Here is a 24,779-nt window from a genome sequence, read left to right as displayed (position 1 = left end):
TATGTGACATCAACTGTTGTTTTTTTATCTTCTTCAAAACATCCCATCCCCCAACCTTACCGTTTGGTAAGGCGTTAAGAAAAGTAGAAAACATCCTGATGAAAATAAAACTGAAAATGTGAGGCTTGTGGTCTGAAGAGACTTCGGTGAATTTCCGGTGTGTGTGTAACTGACGGCTACATAAAATACTACCCCTAGTCCAACGCTCACATTCGGGCTTACACTTTGTTCCAGAACAACAACCCAGGTACGACGCTTCCATTTATCCACAAACGCGTAATAAATTTGTGCTTCCTGTGATTGTGAAATAGCTTTTTATTTGTTTTGAATAGAATATACAAAATATGATCATTGTAAGAACTGATATCATCATGGCAAAATTAATCACATTTTTTTTTATAATATTGAGATTTTGTGTCTCTCAGTATAATGTAGTTTAATTTGATTCAACTCTGCGTCTTGTGCTGCTGTTTTTTTATGTGTTTGGTTGAGTGTCACTCACACATTGAAATATGAACTCAGAGTTTTACTGTATTTTATTCTCCAGTCATGGGAGGTGGACCTTCCACAACTGAAGCAGCTCCTCAATGTAAGATTGTTTAAAAATAACATATTTCTTGTTTAAAACTACACATTGTTGCACGATAACTGTATTTCCACAATCTTTTATTTTGTCTGAACATCTGTCATGTATTCATCAGTTTTCGAGAAACAATGGAGGGACATAAAGTGAGAGTGAGTATCTGCACCTTTTTCAACAAAATCTTTCACTTACAAACGTCATAAATATACTTGTGATGGACCTGTTCTGTTTGTTTCCTCATTTGATGATATCCTGATTAACTTCCCAGTTGTTGAGTGACATCTGGTCATAACATGGGAAGTTTCTATAAGATGACTCTAATGTAACGTCTCCTTCTCTGAGCAGAGACAGATCCAGCGTTCTGCAGTATGTGAAGGACTACAAACCTCAGACTGAAGGCCAGCTGCTCAGGATTCTTCTTTACGGACCGGTTGGAGCTGGAAAGTCCAGTTTCATCAACTCTGTCCAAAGTATCTTACATGGCCGAATGTACGCACAAGCTTTGGCGGCCAACACCTTTGGCGACTCTTTCACCAAAAAGGTATGAGGAACTTTTGATTGTGTTGATAAAGAAAACATCCCAAAACTTTGCAAACTTTTATTTGTATTTATTTTACTACTTTTTAGCCAAAGGTTACAAAGTGAGAGGTTTCTGCCTTTGCAGTGGAAGAGAAATAAAGTGTTATAACAAAACTCCATAAGAACAGCAGCTTAAAGTCACTTCAAAGTAAACAATGTTTGGACTATATATATATATATATATATATATATATATATAGTTTAGACAAAGGGAAATAAAACTATGGATAAATGAGATTGCATTATTTTAAAACAACAGCAGGTGATAGGTGGCTCATCATTTATTGCCTTAGCTTTTAAGACTTAATCATTCATTTTCATAATATTTCTATCTCTTGTGCCTATTTATTCTACTGACCTTTATTTATTTGAACATTTTATTGTTTATTGTTGTTTTGCAATATTCTATTGATGTTGATTTTTGTGTTGTTTTTTGTCTCTGCTGTTTTAATCTTGCACTATGAATCACTTTGGGCTGCAATAAAGTTGACAGAAACAGAAAGTTGTAAAGCTACAATATTCTGCAACCATTGTGGTTAAGGTTGAGTTCAGTCAACTGAAACTGCCTCTTCTTCTCAGTAAGTAAAGGTCATGAGAAATGTTCCAAATTCTTAACTTACTTACTTTAAGTACTAGAGCAGTGCCCGTTCGAAGCGCGTTCTCGTTCTGAGCGGTCAAATTGCTTGGCTTCCGGGAGTGCTGCAAAGATAAATGTTACCAACGGAAACACTGAATCTAACACAGTTTACTATATGCTAGCTCGGTATTGATGCGTTTATTTTTACTCAGCGATAATATTTGCTGCACTTTTCTCTATATTTGCTTTATAGTACACAACCTACAAGATCCCAAAAATGGGCCCAGAGCCCTTTTACCCTTTTGTCTTCAATGACATCAGGGGCCTGCATCCACACAAAGGTGTCCTTGTGAATGACGTCAAACTGGCTATGATGGGACATGTGAAGGAAGGTTACATGGTACAATTACTGCAAACTTTGCAGATTTTTTTTTCCACGCAAATTTTATTATCATTTATTTATAGTGCATTTATTGTGCTTTAACTCGATTTTAACTTGTTTTCCAGTTCAGTCCTGAATCAACGTTGACGGACCTTAGGCCTAATGCTTTCTACAACGAACATCAGACTGACAACGACAAAGTGCACATTCTGGTTTGTGTTGTTCCTGCAAACACAGGTTCTCAAGTGATAGAGAAAACTGTGCAGAAGATTCGGGAGATCAGGGAGGAAGCCACTGAACTGGGTGAGCACAAATCTCTCTTTATAGACCTCTTTTCTGTTAGTAACCATGATGAGGTATTTTGTGGGTGGGGCGTTAAAGGGACTATTTGTAACTTTCAGAAATGCTTGTTAACAGCGACACGTGTGGCCGTTAAATCAACGAAAGTCAGCGTCGGGCTTGCGCTTGCTCGGGCATCGCTCAAAACAGTGAGGCGACACACGTCAGCTAAAACCACAATATCACTCTATATTTCAGCTGCTTGGCAGTAATGTTAGCTGACCAGACGAAGGTCTCTCCATGAATCACTGCTGATCCTAGTGTTGGCTTTTCCTGCTGAAGCAAAAGCGGGTCGGTGCCGGGGCTGAAGCAGGAAGAGAAACGTTATTGCCTCCCTCTCTGAACACGTTAGTTAACGCTGGCTAGCAAGTATTGTTGGCTTATTTATTTAATCTGAAGAAAATACTAGTTTCTCTCAGTATGTGCCGTCACTCACTCTCCAGGATCACAAGTGTTAGTTGAGAAAGTTAACATTAACCAACGGGACCAGATTAGCCGACCCCTACGCCGCTGGAGAACTTTGTTTGGCTCATTTTCTGTGTTTCATGACAGCATGGCGGAATTTGCAAGCTAAGCTAGCTAAGTAGCCAGCCGTCCGACCAGCGGGTTGGTGGCCAACGGCAGCGCTGTAAAGATAAATTGAAGTCGTATAAATCTTTGGATGCCTGTAGTTAACTATCCTTCAGTAAAGTCAGTCAAAAAGAGAGTCGTACAATATCGGCAAAGCGTTTCAGAGATGGAGAGAAAAGGTTGCTAATCGCAGTTGTGAGCTATCGGCTGCGGTTAGCAGAAGGCTAAATATTAGCAACATTTACTCTCCATATCGATATTGTAGATATTGTAGCTCACTAGAGCCTCGAATCACAGTTTGTCATCTCAGATGTCTGTGATATCTGGATTCTGGCGCCCAACAACACAGCAAGATGACATTTTAGATGTGTAACTTTAGCCCACTGCTGGTGTTAGCCTCCAGTCTTTCCTTTGTTTCGCCTCCAGCTAACACCGTGATGTCATCATGACATTGACATAAAAATGATCTATTCTCGGGTCTATTATTCAGCTGTGGTCCGTTTGTATACATGTCAGGTACGGGACTCAGTAGTTTTCTGCCTTTTGTCCTGACAGGGATTCCTCAAGTGGCCATTCTCACCAGGATTGACGAAGCTTGTCCTGAAATCAAAGATGATTTAAAGAATGTCTACAAGATCAAGTACCTGAAGGGAAAGGTATGTTTAATTCATAATATTATGAATTTGCACAGAAATGGACTCAGTTGAAAATGAGCACTATCCAACTTATTCTTCCTTTCCGGGGTCCTGGCCAATTCAAATACACGGAACACAAAGTTCCTGTTGTAGGATTACTGCTGTTGTATACAGATCATAGACTGTTGGCTATAGAGCTCAACAGTGAGGTTCAGGAAGTGAAAATCCCATTCATATTCTGAATCGTGGATTTGATTATTAGCCATAATGTCGTAACCATCCAAGGTAGACTAACCACGAGCTACGAGATTGTGAAACGATATCTGCTCCTATAGAAGCCACAAGTCTGTGTGATATCAATCTTGTTTTAAGGAAAACGCCATGTCATGGAGAAATACTACACTACCCACAATTCTAAGTGTAACAGCAAAGTCTCTGATTTGTGGAGCTTGCTGTTACCATGGAAATGTTTACCGCACCCACGAACAGCTAGTGAGGGTACGTGCTCGTACATTCTTCTCCGTGGTCTGCTCCCGGGTTTCAAACCGTGCCATCATGGCGACTCGTTTGGAAACTTTCTCTGATATTACGAAAATAGAGATGCAGCCTCCCTCAGAAGAGCCACTGCCTGTGTCCTCTGTCTCAGTCCAACCGTCCAATCAGATCAGTGCAGTGAGTACAAAAGTCTTGATCGTTCTGAGCTGTAATTTGTGAACAGAAATGTTGTGATTTTTTTAAATGTAGATGGAGCAGTTCAGTGTAGATGTGGGTATTCCCATGAACTGCATCTTCCCTGTGAAGAACTACCATAAAGAAATCGACCTCAACAGTGACATTGACTCACTGATCCTGAGCTCAATGAAATCCATCATCAACTTCGGAGATGACTTCATCAAGTTTCACAAGAGTCAGTCTGACGCTTCAGTCGCATATGCTTGATTGCAGCATAAAAACGTATTTGATGCTGTCAAAATGATGATGTCAAAAAAATTGATTTTTCAGATGAAAATCAATGCTTGATGTGAAACAGCTTTTAATAAGCAGCAATTAAAATAAAGAAGAAAAAAACGTTCAACTAGTCAGTTAATCTCCTTCTTTAGCACTGTGTGGGTGTGGTTTGATCAGATTTAAATGACATATGACATGAAATATGTGACATCATCTTTTTCCAACTGAGTCCCACCCACTTCAAATCAGTGAGGAGAGCACAGATAACAAATAAAGTCTCTCATGAATCAACCAACCCGGTCTCACAGGGAGGCGCATAAATACCACGACATTACACAGACGTTTGGCATGTTATTAGGCCTTTTCGCAACGTCCGCAGTTAGGTTTAGGCAAGAAAACCACTTAGTTAGGGTGAGGGAAAACGTCATGGTTGGGTTTAAAATAAGAACGTAGACTAGGTAAAACACATACGGAAACAACGTAACACAACCACAGAAAACGCGTCACAAACGTAAAAGAAAAACAGCGTTAAATCCTCACGACAAACGTCACTAACGTAACTTACAAAACAAAACACCGGTCAACAACGGTCTCCTGGTTAAAAGTCCTGTGTTTGTTGGACCCACCCACCATCAGATGTCTTTCTCACTTTTTATACTACGTCACTAACTCTTACCGTAGCATTTATACACAAAGGCGTTTACATTGCAGTCAGTAGAGGATACACGGCGTACAAATGGCACACGGAAATCAAGAAAGGCTGATTATTGCACGCTAAACGCCTTGCGCATTATCATGGCATTTATACGCTTTTCCGTGTGAACGGGCTGAACTAACTGAAACTGTTCTAACTTTGTGTGCTCATGTAAAATTCCATCATTTATAATTAGAAGCTGATTTAGAAAATATGTTTTCAGGGCCTTTAATTTGCTGTACAAATCCCTCAATCCAACAGACAACTCATGATGTTTATCCTGTGTTGAAACACAATAAATCTGCTTTTTGAACGTTCAGCACAATGTCATCACTATTATTAACACCATTAAAATGTAATATGAACATGTTAAGTGACATCTGAAAGTCAAACCATTGGAGTCCAAGTCTTTCTGGGAAAAAAAAACATTTAATTTATTTGACACAAAGTAGTACAGAGTATTTCTGTAACCATGGCATGTTTTGTTGACGTATTTACATGGTATGAGAGATTAGTCATTAATATAAGAATAAACTGTTTTTATTTCATTACATAATTAAACTCAAAGTGCTTTACATTTAAAGACAAAATATAAAATAATTGATTTTAAACATAACATATCAGCATAAACAACATAAATATAAGAATACAGTAGTATACACAAGCATACACCCAACCAACCAAAACATCAGCACAATCGAATAGAAACCCGTGCACATACGCACACAGTTCTAATGATGTGTGATCAGCAACCTCAATAAACTGAACCAGAGCACAGGAAGCACACCCCCCGTTTCACATTCCACGAGTTCCTGTGCTCGCTCTGTAAGTTCAACATCCTGTTTACTCTTGTGGTCCTGACCATTTTCCATTAAATCACATGACAGAGAAGAAACTGAAAGGATATGCAGACTTAACAGTTATTAGGTACACTTATATTAATACGATCCAATAAGTAAGTAAGTCAAATACATATAGAACCTTTCTCGATCAGAAGAGAGAATGTTCCTCACAATAAAATACAAAAGTAAGAAATAGAGTCACAATATAGAAATAATAAATAAAATTGAAATAATAAGTCAAACTAATCCAAGTCAGGAGGGTCTTGAGCATCAATACATCAGCCCTGCAACAATTCCTATATTTTTATAAAGTTATAAATGCTCAATTTTCTTGACGGTGTCTGATAAGTGTTGATTTAATTTTATAGTCATTCTGGAGGCTGTAGTTTATGTAAGGGATAATGCCCGACGAGGTGTCCATTATCAGGAACTAATGGACGACATTGAGGCACGCAGGTCACTGATGACAACTTGAAGGGCATTATCTCGCTTATATGTCACTTGCCAAAAAAAAAATGTAGACCATTGATTTATATTTTTATGCATTTTGCAACCAAAATCTAAAGTTTTTCAAAATCCATTCACTCCGTTTCCCTGGTAACACCTGAGGGTTACATTACCTGGAACAATCATTACCATCCCATAAGGTTCCTATGCAATGGAAACGTTGTTGAGAGTTAGGAGTAGTAATGTCAACGAATGTCATGGGTCCACCAGACCCATGACATTTGGGTGAATAACAAAAATACGAATACCACAATAGGGTTAAACAGATCAGCTCTTTGATTCACTGTCAAAAATCCTGAATTGAGGAATTGAAAGATTCTTATTTATTTCCCAGCAGTGAGGCCTCAATGTGGATTGTAAGAAAGTTTAGTGGTGAAAACAATAAATGTCACACTGTGGGGCTGTTTGAAGAGTCAGGAGAAAGTTTCAATCTTCAAAAAGGAAACCGTTCAGATGAAACTGACAGCCACCTGAGAATTTAACAGATGTAAAGTGTGGTCTGTGCTACTGAGGAACTGGTGATGTGAGGACGTGAACTTAAGTCATGTATTTGACCAAAGTGAGATTGAACAGATGAGTAAGGTGCGATGCTGCACCCCGACGCAGAGCGTGGATTCTTTCACAACAATGACCCGCTAGCTGTACATTATTCCGCTTATTACACAGATACCTACTTAATAAATCAATAATTTGACACATAAACGGTCCGCCAGAGTCCGACATCAGAACTGCGCCCATAGCAACGGTCTACTATAAAGAAATAGTGGATAATGCCCGACGAGGTGTCCATTATCGGGAACTATTGGACGACGTCGAGGTCAGAACCGTCCGACACGCAGGTCACTGAGGACAACTTGAAGGGCATTATCTCGCTTATATGTCACTTGCCAAAAAAAAAATGTAGACCATTGATTTATATTTTTATGCATTTTGCAACCAAAATCTAAAGTTTTTCAAAATTCATTCACTCCGTTTCCCTGGTAACACCTGAGGGTTACATTACCTGGAACAATCATTACCATCCCATAAGGTTCCTATGGAATGGAAACGTTGTTTACTGCTCCAGTAAATAGGACGAACCTTAGGTATGACATGGCAATGGGAGATATTTCTAGTCCGCTCAGCTCATAGAACCCTCTGGCTCAGCTACGAGCCAGAAAGCGAATGCTATGCTGGCATAAAACTAACATTATACTAGCAAGATTCAACGGCAATAACAAAACGGTAAATATAAATTCACAGTATGTTTAACAACCAGACTAGCTAGCTACCCAGCCATGTCATTGTCCCCAAATAGCATCAACCCAAAAATTGCTGAAACAACTTATGAGACATAATAGAGCATGGAGATGAACATCATGTACTTCTATCATAATGTTCTAAACACTTTTACAATTAATTTTAAATAATTGATGAATTCATTCATGTTTGTTTTTGATTTATTAATAGAACAACCTGACACACAGTGCTGAGCTGCACCTCAAGTTAGTCTTCAAGTTCCCGGTTTTCAGATGATGTAAACCACTTCTATGTGACATCAACTTTTGTTTTTTTATCTTCTTCAAAACATCCCATCCCCCAACCTTACCGTTTGGTAAGGCGTTAAGAAAAGTAGAAAACATCCTGATGAAAATGAAACTGAAAATGTGAGGCTTGTGGTCTGAAGAGACTTCGGTGAATTTCCGGTGTGTCTGTAACTGACGGCTACATAAAATACTACCCTTAGTTCAACGCTCACATTCGGGCTTACACTTTGTTCCAGAACAACAACCCAGGTACGACGTTTCCATTTATCCATAAACTTGTAATAAATTTGTTGCTTCCTGTGATTGTGAAATAGCTTTTTATTTGTTTTGAATAGAATATACAAAATATGATCATTGTAAGAACTGATATCATCATGGCAAAATTAATCACATTTTTTTTTATAATATTGAGATTTTGTGTCTCTCAGTATAATGTAGTCTAATTTGATTCAATTCTGCGCCTTGTGCTGCTGTTTTTTTTTTTATGTGTTTGGTTGAGTGTCACTCACACATTGAAATATGAACTCAGAGTTTTACTGTATTTTATTCTCCAGTCATGGGAGCTGAACAGTCCAAAACTGGAGCAGCTCCTCCATGTAAGATTGTTTATAAATAACATATTTCTTGTTTAAAACTACACATTGTTAAACGATGACTGTATTTTTCACAATCTTTTATTTTGTCTGAACATCTGTCATGTATTCATCAGTTTTCGACAAACCATGGAGGGACATACCGTGGGAGTGAGTATCTGCACCTTTTTCAACAAAATCTTTCACTTACAAACGTAACAAGTGTACTTGTGATGGACCTGTTCTGTTTGTTTCCTCATTTGATGACATCCTGATCAACTTCCCAGTTGTTGTGTGACATCTGGTTATAACATGGAAAGTTTCTACAAGATGACTCTAATGTAACGTCTCTTTCTCTGAGCAGAGACAGATCCAGCGTTCTGCAGTATGTGAAGGACTACAAACCTCAGACTGAAGGCCAGCTGCTCAGGATTCTTCTTTACGGACCGGTTGGAGCTGGAAAGTCCAGTTTCATTAACTCTGTCGAAAGTATCTTACATGGCCGAATGTACACGCATGCTTTGGTGTACAACACCTCTCACGACTGTTTCACCAAAAGGGTATGAGGAACTTTTGATTGTGTTGATAAAGAAAACTTTGCAAACTTTTATCCATATTTATTTTACTACTTTTCAACCAAAGATTACAAAGTGAGAGGTTTCTGTCTTTGCAGTGGAAGAGAAATAAAGTGTTATAACAAAACTCCATAAGAACAGCAGCTTAAAGTCACTTTAAAGTAAACAATATTAAAACAAAGGGAAGTAAAGCTATGGATAAAAGAGATCATAGCATCATATTAAAACAACAGCAGAACAATCCACTAATACAACTATTATTCAGGAAGACAAGTTTCTGAACATGCAGCAGTGACACAACTGCTGCACATAAACTGTTTAAGGCAGGAAGCCTTAACTGACTTCCTGTTTGACTTCCTGTGAGGACTCCACCTACGTGGACATTTTATCTTTTTAGCCTGGCTTTTACTTAACTCGTCATTTATTAGTTTATTAGTTTTTAAGACTTATTGATTGATTTTCATAATATTTCTATCTCTTGAGCCTATTTATTCTACTGGCCTTTATATATTTGAAGATTTTATTGCCTGTTTTTTGTTCGTTTTTGTCTTGTTTTTTATCTGTGCTGTTTTAATCTTGCACTGTGAAAACTTTGGGCTGCAATAAAGTTGAGTTAAGTTGAGTTGTTTATTTAGCCACAGGAAATTGTACAAGAGCAGTTACAATATTCTGCAACTGTGGTTAAGGTTGAGTTTAGTCAACTGAAATGCCTCTACTTTTCAGTAAGTAAAGGTCATTAGAAATGTTCAAAATCTTTTCTGATGTGTTCTCATTTATGTCTGATGTTTTTTCTTTCTATAAATAATTTTAATTACTAGAGCAGTGCCCGTTCGGAGCGCTTTCCCGTTCCAAGCGGGCCGATTGCTTTGCTTCCAGGAGCCCTGCTTACAGCGTTGTCATGCCCGATGTTATGGGGGGCCGATTGCTTGGCTTCCTCAGTCCTCAGAGCCTTGAAGCCCCACCCCCCGCTGCTGCATAGCGTACTGGTCGATTGTTAATTCAAAGTTATTAATATTCATAGTTATTAATTTTGAACCTCTCACATGTCCGAATTGCACCAACTTCGACACTGCACATTCTTGTGTCCCCAGCAATACACCTGCTAAGTGTGAAGAAGATTGGATGAACAAATCTTGAGATATGCGAAGGACACACGCACATACATAGACAGACAGAGATTCCTAGCTGTATAGTAAGTTAGATGAAATGTGACCCAGAATTTTAAAAGGCTTGAAGCGGAGACATTCTCTTGACTTTTAGGGTGGTGTTACACCTTAACTGTTTGATTCAGCTCCAACAAATTGTTGCGTTAGCCCGTTCGGTTTGTTTCGGTTTGTTTACGCTGGTGTGAACGTTGTCAGTCAACCTCAGTTGTGGATTAAACAATGTTTTTGCTCATAGTGATAATAAATGCTGCGCTTTTCTCTATATGTGCTTTATAGTACACAACCTACAAGATCCCAAAAGGAAGTCCAAACACCTTTTACCCTTTTGTCTTCAATGACATCATGGGCCTGGATTCAACCAAAGGTGTCCCTGTGAATGACGTCAAACTGGCTATGATGGGACATGTGAAGGATCGTTACACGGTACAGTTACTGCAAACTTTGCAGATTTTTTCCACATAATTACTTAATATTATTATTTTTAGTTATAATTTATTTATAGTGCAACTGTCATTTAACTTGATTTTAACCTGTTTTCCAGTTCAATCCTGAATCAACGTTGTCGGACGTTAGGCCTAATGCATTCTACAACTAACATCCAACTGACAATGACAAAGTGCACGTTCTGGTTTGTGTCGTTCCTGCCAACACAGGTTCTCAAGGGAGAGAGGAAACTGTGCAGAAGATTCGGGAGATCAGGAAGGAAGCCAGTAAACTGGGTGAGTAGAAATCTCTCTTTATAGACCTCTTTTCTGTTAGTAAATATGGTAAAGTATTTTGTGGGCGGAGCGTTAAGTGGAGGCAGAATAATTCTCTGAACACCTTAGCTAACGCTGGCTAGCAAGTATTGTTGGCTTGTTTTTTTAACAATGGCTGAAGAAAATACTAGTTTCTCTCAATATGTACTGTCACTCACTCTCCAGGATCACGAGTGTTAGTTGAGAAAGTTATTCATGTCAGTTACGGGACTCAGTAGTTTTGTGCCTTTTGTTTTGACAGATATTCCCCAAGGGGCCATTCTCACCAAGATTGACAAGATCTGTCCTGAAATCAAAGGCGATTTAAAGAATGTCTACAAGATCAAGAACCTGAAGGAAAAGGTATGTTTAACTTAAAGGCAGGGTTGACGATGGTCTCCAGTAGACACTATGTGTTCTATTGGTTGAAATGGTGTTTACACCCCGACAGCGATCCATTACTGATGAGCTTTGAAAAAGGACCGTAAAAGAGCCGTCATCTGTAGCTGCTGTAATCCTGTAAAAACATCTACCAATCACTGCCTCGTGGTCCGCTTGGAAAGAACCTATCAGATGCCTCTCTGCCTCCGTGCTCGTTCTCTACCCTTGGCGGGCACCAGCCTGAACTCAAAGCGCGTCGCTGCCGCACGTTTCCTGGAGAATGGAAGAGAAAACTCAGCCCTGCAGTAGCACTGCCGCGGTCCCTTGTCGTGAGGTAGCGTTGTTGAGTTGAGGTCCTCTCTCCGCTCTGTGTCTGTGAAGTAGTTACGATGCGGCGGTGCTCGTGCATGTGTGTGCATGTGTGTGTGTGTGGGGGGGCGTTGCCTTGGAAGGAGCCCCGAGGAGAGGGGGGGGGGAGGGTTTAGACGGAGCTCCTGAGACGATGTTACTTTCAAATTATGATAGCTTTCCAACATCGTCGACCCGATCTTTAATAGTATTATGAATTTGCACAAAGATGGAGTGAGTTGAAAATGAGCACTATCCAACTTATTCTTCCTTTCCAGGCTCTTGCCAATTCAAATACAAGGAACAGAAAGTTTCTGTTGTAGGATTACTGCTGTTGTATACAGATCATAGACTGTTGGCTATAGAGCTCAACAGTGAGGTTCAGAAAGTGAAAATCCCATTCATATTCTGAATCGTGGATTTGATTATTAGCCATAATGTCGTAACCATCCAAGGTAGACTAACCACGAGCTACGAGATTGTGAAACGATATCTGCTCCTGTAGAAGCCACAAGTCTGTGTGATATCAACCTTGTTTTAAGAAAAACATGTTTTATTCGCCATGTCATGGAGAAATACTACACTACCCACAATCCTAAGTGTAACGGCAAAGTCTCTGATTTCTGGAGCTCGCTGTTACCATGGAAATGTTTACCACACCCACGAACAGCTAGTGAGGGTACGTGCTCGTACATTCTTCTCCGTAGTCTGCTCCCGGGTTTCAAACCGTGACATCATGGCGACTCGTTTGGAACAAATCAGGAACGACTTGATAATTGATGAATCGTTAATGAGTACATCTCTTATAATTCTTAATGGAGGACTATATAGTAGATAATGATGAGTTACTACAGAACAGACTGGGAGATCCAGTCACTATATCCTTATAGTAGTATTTGAGACAGGTAATCTGAAAAAAAATTGTGTTCCTCTGTGTCCTCCGGTGCTCTAATGGCATCTGCAAGATTTCCCAGACCGGAGGAAAACAACCAATCAGAGCTGATCTGGAGGATAATACCAAGCACCGCCCACCAGCCGGAGCACAGCCAATAAGAACGCTCTCTCTCTCTGAAATGACCTCTGATTGGTCAGTCTCCCATCACGGGCTAGATTTTTTAAAGCCTGAAAACAAGGCCATGAGGAGGAGCAGAAGTCTAGTTTAGTCTCTCAGAACACTTGAATTACAACATGCTGAAAGGATATTATGGAATTTTTGCAAAAAAATAAAGTGAGACAAAATACTGAATAGTTACTGAGGAGTTCCTCATTACGTCATGATTAGCTTATGATTACTTACCCTTTTTTAGTCCCCCCCCCCCAAGTACTGTACAAAAGCAGTAACTAATGTTTAATGTAATCAGTAATTAATGAGTTGTTACTAGTTTTGTGCCGCTCAGCAGCTGATTCAGAGTTAATCAGGAACAACTCATGAAAGTGGTCAGTATGATCAAGGAGTTTGAAGTTCTCATCTGCACACAACTGTCCAATTGCTGTATAAAGTTTCCATCATTGTTGGATTGTCATCACTATTGTTACAACGCAGTCTTCCAATTCTGACAACAGAAAGTTCTTGTAAAGTTGTAACAAAGGTAGCTAACCACAAATGGCATTGTCAACACTTTCAGTTTCACAGCAACGGGTAACCACGGCCCTCATTTTAAAATGCATGATCGATCGTAATGTCTCGCCAATACCTCATCCACTTAATAAGATCAGTCTCGGTCCAACTGTCCAATCAGATCAGATCAGTGCAGTGACTACAAAAGACTTGATTGTTCTGAGCTGTAATTTGTGAACAGAAATGTTGTGATTTTTTTAAATGTAGATGGAGCAGTTCAGTGTAGATACGGGTATTCCCATGAACTGCATCTTCCCTGTGAAGAACTACCATGAAGAAATCAACCTCAACAGTGACGTTGACTCACTGATCCTGAACTCACTGAAATCCATCATCAACTTCGGAGATGACTTCATCAACTTCCGCAAGAGTCAGCCTGAAGCTTCAGTCACATCTGCTTGATTGCAGCATAAAAACGTATTTCATGCTGTCAGAATAACAATCTGCAACATTAACCAGCATGATTTCTAACACAGTCTTCTGCATGATTTCTTTGCTTATTTGTTTGTATGTGTTATAGCTTTAAAGCCCCCAGAAACCTGGCTCAAATCATCAGTGTTTCTCAGTAAATATTCATGACTTAAAAACGTTTCTCAGTGTGATGCAAAAATACAGTGCGGAAATACAGAAAATCGGTGCGAATTATCCGCGTTGCCGTGTTCCATTTTCCAGAAATCCCTCAATCCAACAGTGTCTCCATCAACTCATGTTGATTATCCCATTAACAATCAACATTTTTGAAACCCACAAAACATTATATTAATTTCTTTCTCTCTTTTTTTTGCTTTTAGTAGATAGTAGTACAGCCGAAGATAGACAGTAAAGTGGAGAGAGAGGGGACGTCCTGCGAGCAAAGAGATGCCCAACTTTATATTATTTCTAATAGAGATCCAAAAGATACCAAATATTTTAAGTCTTGTATTGTAATATTGCACAAATGTCACCACCATGTAGCTTCAATGAACAGCTGGACACAATAAATCTTGCTTTTCTAATCTTCTAATAATTTGTTGTTGTCAAATCTGTATCTCTCGGAGCAATACGGAGCAGAGGACTGTTGGCCTCCACCCTCACCTGTGTTATTAAATCAGGTGGCATTCTTTTGGGAATGTAAACTGTTTTTTCCAGCAGCTATCTAAACACAAACCACCAACACTATCTGTGACCTCGGAACGTCGCGTTACTGAATCATGTAATGTGTTGTACAAAGTGCTAAGGTCACAGATATGGGGCTAGTCCGGCCCAGAACATCGCTCTGCTGGCTACTACAGACCACAAGCTAACGGTCAAGTACGGTTCTATGCCAACGGCACCAGAATTCTCCAGAGAACTCTCCAGGATCACCAGTGTTAGTTGAGAAAGTTAACATTAACCAACGGGACCAGATTAGCCGACCCCTACGCCACTGGCAAACTACTTCAGGAGGAGTAGACGGCTGGATAACGTTAGTTAGCTAGCTAGATTGTCTGGAGACTGACAAGCTAGCTAGCTAACGCCTGCTCTCCTCCCGGTGAAGTCGTCTCCTAGCGGCGAGGAGTGAGGCAGACGGACCGTGACCTGGCGCTGTCCGCTGTTGGGCTCTTTTTCTTTAGCATGTTGGAATTAGCAAGGTAGCTAGCTAACTAGCCAGTAGCTAAATGAGTCAAATTTAACATTTTAATGCTTCATCCTCACACTCTGGTCACAGCGTAGGAAAGCACAGTGCTATCTCCAGATGAGGGACAACTTTGTTTGGCTTATTTTCTGTGTTGCATGATGGTGGTATTAGCAAGCTAAGCTAGCTAAGTAGCCAGCCGTCCGCCCAGCGGGCTGGTGGCCAACGGCAGCGCTGTAAAGATAAATTGAGGGCGTATAAATCTTTGGATGCCTATAGTTAACTATCCTTCAGTAAAGTCAGTCAGAAAGAGAGTCGTACAATATTGGCGATGTAGATGAGCAGAGTGAGCTATAGAGCTGCTGGTCGCAGCTCAAAAGACAGAGGAAAAGAACTCTGCTTTGACGATTGACATTAAGGGGGTTTCTGAGCAGTTTACACAACAGAAGTGCTCGTCATACAATTGCCAAGAAATGCAATTCTTGCAGAAATCTCCAGATGTCTAAAGTTTTTGATTCCAAATCACAGCATGGCTTTTTTACGGTGTTCCTCAAGGTCTTGGTGTCTTAATGTGGGATTTTGGAGGGATTATTGATCATTTTTATCAATTCTCAAGTGGTAAAAAAATGGTTAAATTTTGCACCAAATAGCATCAACCCAAAAATTGCTGCAACAACCTATGAGACATAATAGAGCATGGAGATGACCATCATATACTTCTATCATAATGTTCTAAGCCCGTATAAACACTTTTACAATTAATTTTAAATAATTAATGAATTAATTCATGTTTATTTCGGATTTATTACTAGAACAACTTGACACACAGTGCTGAGCTGCACCTCAAATTAGTCTTCAAGTTCTCAGCTTTCAGATGATGTAAACCACTTCTATGTGACATCTACTGTTGTTTTTTTTCTACATCCTGCTGAAAATGAAAGTGAAAGTGTGAGGCTTGTGGTCTGAAAAGACTTCTGCGTATTTTGGGTGTGTCTAACTGATGACTACATAAAATACTACTCATAGTCCAACGCTCATATTCAGGCTTTCACTGTTCCAGAACAACAACCCAGGTACGACGTTTCCATTATCCACAGACGTGTAATACATTTGTTCTTCCTGTGATTGTGAAATAGTTTTTATTTGTTTTGAATAGAATATACAAAATATGATCATTGTAAGAACTGATGTCATCATGGCAAAATTAATCTTTTTTTTTTTTATAATATTGAGATTTTGTGTCTCTCAGTATAATGTAGTTTAATTTGATTCAACTCTGCGTCTTGTGCTGCTGTTTTTTTATGTGTTTGGTTGAGTGTCACTCACACATTGAAATATGAACTCAGAGTTTTACTGTATTTTATTCTCCAGTCATGGGAGCTGAACAGTCCAAACCTCAATTCCCTGGAGCAGCTCGTCAATGTAAGATTGTTTAAAAATAACATATTTCTTGTTTAAAACTACATATTGTTGCATGATGACTGTATTTTATTCTCCAGCCACGGGAGGTGGACAGTCCGAACCCCAAGTCCCTGAAGCAGCTCGTCAATGTAAGATTGTTTAAAAATAACATATTTCTTGTTTAAAACTACACATTGTTGCACGATGACTGTATTTCCACTATCTTCTTTTTTGTCTGAAAATCTGTCATGCATTCGTCAGTTTTCATCCAACCATGGAGGGACATAAAGTGGGAGTGAGTATCTGCACCTTTTTCAACAAAATCTTTCACTTATAAACGTAACAAATGTACTTGTGATGGACCTGTTCTGTTTGTTTCCTCATTTGATGACATCCTGATTAACTTCCCAGTTGTTGTGTGACATAGATCTGGTGAAAGTTTCTATAAGATGACTCTAATGTAACGTCTCCTGTCAAAGATCACCAGAATGTCTGAGAGACTGTGTACAAACGCATGTTGCAAAATGTTAAAAAGGGAAAATCGAGTATGTATTTTATCTTTGTAAGGTGTCCTTGGGTGTCCTGAAAGGCGCCACCAAATAAACTGTATTATTATTATTATTATTATTATTATTATTATTATTATTATTATTAAAAGAAAATCATAACCTGTGTCACTTCTGAGCTCACACTGACTATGACAGTGAATTTATTTAACAGTTGTATCAGCAGAGAGCCCCAGCAGAGGGCAGCATGCTGTTATTTACTGTTGACTTCCTGTTGCTGCTGCTGGTTGAATCTTCTTCTTATCAGCATCTCAAAGTGTGAACACAGACGGAACAGAACCACTTAATCATAACTATATATGAATTAAATACTATAATAATTATAACTTCTTTAAACTCCTTGATTAAGGTCAAATGTGAATACTTTAAAGAGCTAAAACATGTTGTTGTCAAAAAAACTGTTTTTAAATGTATTGTTAATAGTTTTTTATTCTTAAAATGAAGAAAAAAACATTTGCTAACCTTCCCGATTTCCCCGGGAGACTCATAATTGTTCTGTATTTCTCTTGATTTATGAAAAATTTCACACCTTTTTTCTCTTTTTTGTTATCAAACAACACAGTCTCACGGCAGTTTGTGAAATAGTCACAAAATGTATTCTATTTGATTCGTGTACATAGACACAAATTTCTCTTTTCCAACGAATGTCCAGCAACGCATGTGTCAATTTCCGCTCCAGTCTTTTCAAAATAAAACTGCTTAGGTTTAGGAAAAGGTTGACTTGGTTAGGCTTAGGCAACAAAACTGCTTAGTTAGGTTTAAGAAAAGATTGTGGTTTGTAGTTAAATAACACCGGGGTTTGAATCCAACCCCTTTGCTGCATGTCATCCCCTCTCTCTCCCCCTTTCTTAACTATCACTATCACTATCACTATCAAATAAAGTCAAATAGCCAAAAAAAAGTCCAAAAAATATCCAAAAAATGTTAGAAAATTATTAGTAAAATATGTGAAATTTCTTTTTGAAAAAAATCTGAACAAATATGTGAAAAATGTCAGAAAAGTATAAAAAGAATTATTAGTAAAATATGTGAACAAAATTGTGGCAAATATCAAAAAAATATGTAAACAAAAAAATTCTGAAAAAATATGTGAAAATTATTAGTAAAATATGTCATTTTGGATTCACAACTCAAATTTGATAAACAAGGTGAAATATTCTTATTCTTATTCTATTAACGTCTCCTTCTCTGAGCAGAGACCAATCCAGCGTTCTGCAGTATGTGAAGGACTACAAACCTCAGACTGAAGGCCAGCAGCTCAGGATTCTTCTTTACGGACCGGTTGGAGCTGGAAAGTCCAGTTTCATCAACTCTGTCGAAAGTATCTTACGTGGCCGAATGTACGCACAAGCTTTGGTGGACAACACCTCTGCAGGCTGCTTCACCAAAAAGGTATGAGGAACTTTTGATTGTGTTGATAAAGAAAACATTCCAAAACTTTGCAAACTTTTATTCGTATTTATTTTACTACTTTTCAACCAAAGATTACAAAATGAGAGGTTTCTGCCTTTGCAGTGGAAGAGAAATAAAGTTATAATAAAACTCCATAAGAACAGCAGCTTAAAGTCACTTTAAAGTAAACAATATTAAAACAAAGGGAAGTAAAGCTATGGATAAAAGAGATCATAGCATCATATTAAAACAACAGCAGAACAATCCACTAATACAACTATTATTCAGGAAGACAAGTTTCTGAACATGCAGCAGTGACACAACTGCTGCACATAAACTGTTTAAGGCCCACAGCTGACGGGAAGCCTTAATTGACTTCCTGTTTGACTTCTTGTGAGGACTCCACCTACTTGGACATTTTTAGAGGAAACCTTTATCTTTTTAGCCTGGCTTTTACTTAAAGGGACTGTTTGTAACTTTTTAAGCGTATAAATGTAGCGGGTCGGCACACATGCGCGCTCGGTGGCCGGAGCCTCGTTTCCGCTGCCTGCTCTCCTTCACTCAGACAGCGCGCGCGTCCTCCACCTCTAGACGTGAACGCGCGCTCAATCCACACTGCAGAAGAGTTAGTTTAGCTCTGAGAATATCTAGTGAATGCACAGGGGACGTTTGTGCAGAAATAAATGCTGCAGCTCCTCCAGATCAACAGAGGTTTCCCGTGTCTTGTGAAGTGACCGAGCTCTTCAGAGAGTTACGTTGTCTTCTCGTTACCGACCGGGTGCCGGTGTCTCCTCTGCTCTCTCCGGCTGCGAGCGGAGAGAGCAGGGAGACACGCTGCAGAGCCCCGCTGCTTCAGCCTGCACTTAGGCAGGAAAATCCAACACTAGGATCAGATCTAAATCATGTTCATGGAGAGACCTTCGTCTGGTCAGCTTTCATTACTGCCAAGCAGCTGAAATATAGAGTGATATTGTGGTTTTAGCTGACGTGTGTCGCCTCACTGTTTTGAGCGATGCTCGTTCAGGTATATTTAGAGCGAGAAAGCGCGAGCTCGACGCTGACTTTCGTTGATTTCACGGCCACAGGTGTCGCTGTTAAGAAGCATTTCTGAAAGTTACAAATAGTCCCTTTAAGGTGCCTCGTCATTTATTGCCTCAGTTTTTAAGACTTAATCATTGATTTTCATAATATTTCTATCTCTTGAGCCTATTTATTCTACTGAACTTTATGTAATTGAACATTTTATGGTTTATTGTTGTTTTGCAAAATGATATTGTTTATTTTTTGTCTTGTTTTTGTCTTTTTTTTAAATCTGTGCTGTTTTAATCTTGCACTGTGAATCACTTTGGGCTACAATAAAGTTAAGTTAAGTTGAGTTGTTGTCGGTGTCCCATGCGCGCTCGCGTGTGGCTACGCTGTTCAGACAAGACTCCAACACAAACTACACGGAAGCACGAAAACAGCAAAGTTGTATCTAGTGAAGCCCGTCTGTTAAACAGTGTTGGCCACGGTCGGAGGACACGGGGGAGACCGTAGCTTTGGTCTCCAGGACCGGAGTCTCTGCTGTACTCTGCTCCTCTGCCTGCCTTCAGTCAGCTAGCTCCACCTCACGTGCATGCGCGCTCACTCCACACTGCAGAAGACTTCGTAGCTCTGAGAATATCTAGTGAATGTACAGTGGACGTTTGTGCAGAAATAACTGCTGCAGCTCCTCCAGACCAACAGAGGTTTCCCGTGTCTTGTGAAGTGACGGGGCTCCGCAGAGAGTAACGTTATCGTCTCCGACCAAAACTCCGGTGTCTCCCCTGTTCCCTCCGGCCGCGGCCAAAAGCCAACACTAGGATCAGCACTGATTCATGGAGAGACCTTCGTCTGGTCAGCTAACATTACTGCAAAGCAGCTGAAATATAGAGTGATATTGTGCTTTTAGCTGACGTGTGTCTCCTCACTGTTTTGAGCGATGCTCGTTCATGTCTATTTAGAGCGAGCACAAGCGCAAACGGCCACAGGTGTCGCTATTAACAAGCATTTCTGATTCTTACAAATAGTCCCTTTAAGGTTGCAGGTTTAGTCAACTGAAGCTGCCTCTACTTCTCAGTAAGTAAAGGTCATGAGAAATGTTCAAAATGTTTCTGATGTGTTCTCATTTATGTCTGCTGTTTCTTCTTTCTTTGAATAATTTTAATTACTAGAGCAGTGCCCGTTCGGAGCGGCCCAATTTCTTGGCTTCCGGAGGTGCTGCTTGCAGCGTTGTTGGGGGCGTGCCTGTTCGAAGCGTGTTCCCGTTTCGAGCGGGCAGGTGGCTTGACTTCCAGGAGTGCTGCTTGCAGCATTGTCGGGTTGTGCCCGTTCCACGCAGGCCGATTGCTTGTTCCCCAGGAGTGCAGCTTGCAATGTTATCGGGGGTATTCCCGTTCGAAGTGCGTTCCCATTTCGAGCGATTGCTTGGCTTCCGGGAGTGCTGCTTGCAGCATTATTGAGGGTGTGCCCGTTTGAAGCGCGTTCCTGTTCCGAGCGAGTCAATTGCTTGTTCCCCGGGAGTGCTGCTTGCAGCGTTATCCGGGGGGCGAGCCCGTTCGAAGCACTTTCCCGTTCCAAGTGGGCCTATTGCATGGCCCCCGGGAGCACTGCTTGCAGCGTTGTTGGGGGCGTACCCTTTCAAAGTACGTTCCCGTTCCGAGCGGGCTGATTGCTTGGCACCCAGGAGTGCTGCTCGCAGCGTTGTTGGGGGCGCACCCCTTCAAAGTACGTACCCGTTCCGAGCGGGCCGATTACTTGGCTTCTGGGAGCGCTGCTTGCAGCGTTGTAGGGGGTGTGCCCGTTCAAAGCTTGTTCCCGTTCCTTCCGAACATGTTCCCGTTCCGAGTGGGCCGATTGCTTGTCCCCCAGGAGTGCTGCTCGCAGCGTTATCGGGGGGCGTGCCCCTTCAAAGTAAGTTTCCGTTCCAAGCAGGGAGATTGCTTGTCTTCCAGGAGTGCTGTTTGCAGCGTTGTTGGGTTATGCCTGTTCCGAGCGGGCCAATTGCTTATTCCCCGGGAGTGCTGCTTGTAACATTATCAGGGGCATGCCCATTCAAAGCACGTCCCCGTTCGAAGCAGGCCAATTACTTGGCTTCCTCGGTCCTCAGAGCCTTGAAGCCTCGCCCCTGTTGCTGCATAGAGTACTGGTCGATTGTTTATTCAAAGTTATTAATGCAGTCTGTTTTTGCTCACAGTGATAATAACGCTTTTCTCTATATGTGCTTTATAGTACACAACCTTCAAGATCCCAAAAGGAAATCCAAAGACCTTTTACCCTTTTGTCTTCAATGACATCATGGGCTTGCATCCAACCAAAGGTGTCCTTGTGAATGACGTCAAACTGGCTATGATGGGACATGTGAAGGACGGTTACAAGGTACAGTTACTGCAAACTTTGCAGATTTTTTCCACATAATTACTTAATATTATTATTTTTAATTATAAGTTATTTATAGTGCAATTGTCATTTAACTTGATTTGAACCTGTTTTCCAGTTCGATCCTGAATCAATGTTGACGGACCTTAGGCCTAATGCTTTCTACAACGAACATCCAACTGACAACGACAAAGTGCACGTTCTGGTTTGTGTTGTTCCTGCCAACACAGTTTCTCAAGTGAGAGATGAAACTGTGCGGAAGATTCGGGAGATCAGGATGGAAGCCACTAAACTGGGTGAGAGTAGAAATCTCTCTTTGTAGACCTCTTTTCTGTAGTAAACATGATGATGTATTTTGTGGGCGGAGCGTTAAGTGGAGGCAGAATAATTCTCTGGCTAGCAAGTATTGTTGGCTTGTTTTTTTAACAATGGCTGAAGAAAGTACTAGTTTCTCTCAATATGTACTGTCACTCACTCTCCAGGATCACGAGTGTTAGTTGAGAAAGTTATTCATGTCAGTTACGGGCCTCAGTAGTTTTCTGCTTTTTGTCCTGACAGATATTCCTCAAGTGGCCATTCTCACCATGATTGACCAGGCCTGTCCTGAAATCAAAGATGATTTAAAGAAGGTCTACAAGCTCAAGTACCTGAAGGAAAAGGTATGTTTAATTAATAATAATATGAATTTGCACAGAGATGGAGTCAGTTGAAAATGTATTGAGTTATAAGGTCAAAACATTTTAAATATATGAGCACTATCCGATTTATTCTCTTCCTATACCTTTTCTGATATCCAGTCCCAGGGTCCTGGCCAATTCAAATACACGGAACAGAAAGTTCCTGTTGTAGGATTACTGCTGTTATATACAGATCATAGACTGTTGACTATAGAGCTCAACAGTGAGGTTCAGGAAGTGAAAATCCCATTCATATTCTGAATCGCAGATTTGATTATTAGCCATAATGTTGTAACCATCCAAGGTAGACTAACCACGAGCTACGAGATTGTGAAACGATCGCACAGCAGTTTGTGAAATAGTCATGAAATTGAATGTATTGATTTGTGTACATAGACACGGATTTCACATTTTTTTCATGATGGTCAACACAAAATCAATTCTCATAATCCACGTAGTTGTGAACCAGGAAGTATAATTAGTGGTGAACGCAGCATAGGGATGGGGTCGGGGTCGGGGTCGGGGTCGGGGTGGATGGGTGGATCAAAAAACAAGTGACTTTCACCCAGAAGACCGGTGTTCGTGTCCCGTGTGAAACCAGAAGTCAACGTTGATTTATTTGTCACGTAACTTCCATACTTCAGGTACGGAACTTACGGAGTTATTTTAACCCAAACCACCATCTTTTCCTAAACCTAACTAAGTAGTTTGTTGCCTAAGCCTAACCAAGTCGATCTTTTCCTAAACCTAACTGAGTAGTTTCGTTTTGAAAAGACTGGAGCGGAAATTGACACATGCATCACTTGTTGCTGGATATTCGTGGGAAAAAGCACTAAAAATACGTTGTTGAAAGTCCTGCTGAGCGTCAAGAAAAAAAAGGGGAATTTGTGTTTTTGTACACAAACTGCCGTGAGACTGTGTTGTTTATTCGCGATGTCCTGGAGACGTACTGCACTACCCACAATCCTAAGTGTAACAGCGACGGTCTGATTGGTGGAGCTCGCTGTTAAAATAACAATGTTTACCACACCTGCAAACGGATAGTAAGGGTACGTTCCTCTACGCGCTGCTGGATGATATCACGGAAATATAAATGTGGTTCTGTAAACGAGGTGCGGTGAGAAATAAGGCATGCAGTTTCTAAATCTGTCTTATTTTAGATCGACATTTCATTTAAAAGTTTTTCAGGAGTTTCCAGAAGCAGAAATTCACAATGGTTTAAGGGATGAGTAGCTCCTTCACTCTTATAATAATTATATAAACAGTCTTTTTACCTTTGCCTTTTTCCCGTTTTCCAATGCTTTTTTGCTCAGAATCAAATGTTTAATGGTCATGATTCATCTTGTAGATGGTTGGCTTGGTTCAATGCTTAGTCTTAATCGTTCTGAGCTGTAATTTGTGAACAGAAATGTTGTGATTTTTTTAAATGTAGATGGAGGAGTTCAGTGTAGATGTGGGTATTCCCATGAACTGCATCTTCCCTGTGAAGAACTACCATGAAGAAATCGACCTCAACAGTGACGTTGACTCACTGATCCTGAGCTCACTGAAATCCATCATCAACTTCGGAGATGACTTCATCAACTCCCACGACAGTCAGCCTGAAGCTTCAGACACATCTGCTTGATTGCAGCATAAAAACGTATTTCATGCTGTCAAAATAACAATCTGCAACATTAACCAGCATGATTTCTAACACAATCTTCTGCATGATTTCTTTGCTTATTTGTTTGTATGTGTTATAGCTTTAAAGCCCCCAGAAAGCTGGCTCAAATCATCAGTGTTTCTCAGTAAATATTCATGACTTGAATACTTTTCTTAGTGTGATGCAAAAATACAGTGCGGAAATACAGAAAATCGGTGCAATTAGCCACATTGCCGTGTTCCATTTTTCGTCAATGAGCCAAAACCACTGAATGTCTTAGTTAAGTACACAATACATAAACTAATCGGACCCCAAATTTGATGCTAACATTAGCTGTTGTGGCTAGCCCCGTTCCGTGACTAAAATAATGTTAGCAAGTGCATATCAGGTATATTACCATCTTCATCGTATCCCAGCTGCTGGTTGATCTCAAGCCATACATTGTCCTTTATTTGATTGTTGAGGTAGTACTGTTTGTCGTACATTACTTGGTGTTGAGAACGGGATGGTCCATTTTTATTCCAAAACA

The 24,779-nt window shown here is 40.2% G+C and overlaps 3 protein-coding genes across 3 annotated transcripts; all 3 read left to right on the top strand.

Annotated features, from left to right (window-relative positions):
* Positions 1-54: 54 nt before the first annotated feature.
* On the top strand, positions 55-4,638 carry LOC141756086 (interferon-induced protein 44-like). The gene is made up of 8 exons (XM_074615569.1): positions 55-247; positions 548-589; positions 702-735; positions 929-1,124; positions 1,993-2,139; positions 2,247-2,424; positions 3,586-3,686; positions 4,410-4,638. The coding sequence occupies exons 4-8, from the start codon at positions 1,071-1,073 to the stop codon at positions 4,602-4,604; spliced, it is 675 nt and encodes a 224-aa protein (XP_074471670.1). The 5' UTR covers positions 55-247; positions 548-589; positions 702-735; positions 929-1,070; the 3' UTR covers positions 4,605-4,638.
* Positions 4,639-8,228: 3,590 nt separating this feature from the next.
* LOC141756087 (interferon-induced protein 44-like) lies at positions 8,229-12,118 on the top strand. Its single transcript, XM_074615570.1, has 7 exons — positions 8,229-8,431; positions 8,737-8,778; positions 8,892-8,925; positions 9,119-9,314; positions 10,772-10,918; positions 11,037-11,214; positions 11,495-12,118. The coding sequence occupies exons 2-6, from the start codon at positions 8,739-8,741 to the stop codon at positions 11,088-11,090; spliced, it is 471 nt and encodes a 156-aa protein (XP_074471671.1). The 5' UTR covers positions 8,229-8,431; positions 8,737-8,738; the 3' UTR covers positions 11,091-11,214; positions 11,495-12,118.
* A 4,111-nt stretch (positions 12,119-16,229) lies between these two features.
* On the top strand, positions 16,230-24,438 carry LOC141756081 (interferon-induced protein 44-like). The gene is made up of 8 exons (XM_074615561.1): positions 16,230-16,246; positions 16,545-16,595; positions 16,836-16,869; positions 18,337-18,532; positions 21,782-21,928; positions 22,047-22,224; positions 22,487-22,587; positions 24,038-24,438. Exons 2-8 carry the CDS (start codon positions 16,547-16,549, stop codon positions 24,230-24,232), a joined length of 900 nt encoding a protein of 299 aa, XP_074471662.1. The 5' UTR covers positions 16,230-16,246; positions 16,545-16,546; the 3' UTR covers positions 24,233-24,438.
* The last annotated feature ends 341 nt before the right edge of the window (positions 24,439-24,779 follow it).

The sequence above is a fragment of the Sebastes fasciatus genome, chromosome 18, assembly GCF_043250625.1.
Source record: "Sebastes fasciatus isolate fSebFas1 chromosome 18, fSebFas1.pri, whole genome shotgun sequence".
Taxonomy (NCBI): domain Eukaryota; kingdom Metazoa; phylum Chordata; class Actinopteri; order Perciformes; family Sebastidae; genus Sebastes; species Sebastes fasciatus.
This window is presented reverse-complemented; position numbering and strand designations above follow the sequence as displayed.

Excerpts from the sequence above, each read along its gene's own strand:
- LOC141756086 (XM_074615569.1), top strand. The coding sequence starts at position 1,071 with ATGTACGCACAAGCTTTGGCGGCCAACACCTTTGGCGACTCTTTCACC. Across the intron at positions 1,125-1,992 it reads GCGACTCTTTCACCAAAAAG|TACACAACCTACAAGATCCC; the intron begins GTATGAGGAACT and ends TTTGCTTTATAG. Across the intron at positions 2,425-3,585 it reads GGAGGAAGCCACTGAACTGG|GGATTCCTCAAGTGGCCATT; the intron begins GTGAGCACAAAT and ends TTGTCCTGACAG.
- LOC141756087 (XM_074615570.1), top strand. The coding sequence starts at position 8,739 with ATGGGAGCTGAACAGTCCAAAACTGGAGCAGCTCCTCCAT. Across the intron at positions 8,779-8,891 it reads AACTGGAGCAGCTCCTCCAT|TTTTCGACAAACCATGGAGG; the intron begins GTAAGATTGTTT and ends TGTATTCATCAG. Across the intron at positions 8,926-9,118 it reads TGGAGGGACATACCGTGGGA|AGACAGATCCAGCGTTCTGC; the intron begins GTGAGTATCTGC and ends TTCTCTGAGCAG.
- LOC141756081 (XM_074615561.1), top strand. The coding sequence starts at position 16,547 with ATGGGAGCTGAACAGTCCAAACCTCAATTCCCTGGAGCAGCTCGTCAA. Across the intron at positions 18,533-21,781 it reads CAGGCTGCTTCACCAAAAAG|TACACAACCTTCAAGATCCC; the intron begins GTATGAGGAACT and ends TGTGCTTTATAG. Across the intron at positions 22,588-24,037 it reads TCAAGTACCTGAAGGAAAAG|ATGGAGGAGTTCAGTGTAGA; the intron begins GTATGTTTAATT and ends TTTTAAATGTAG.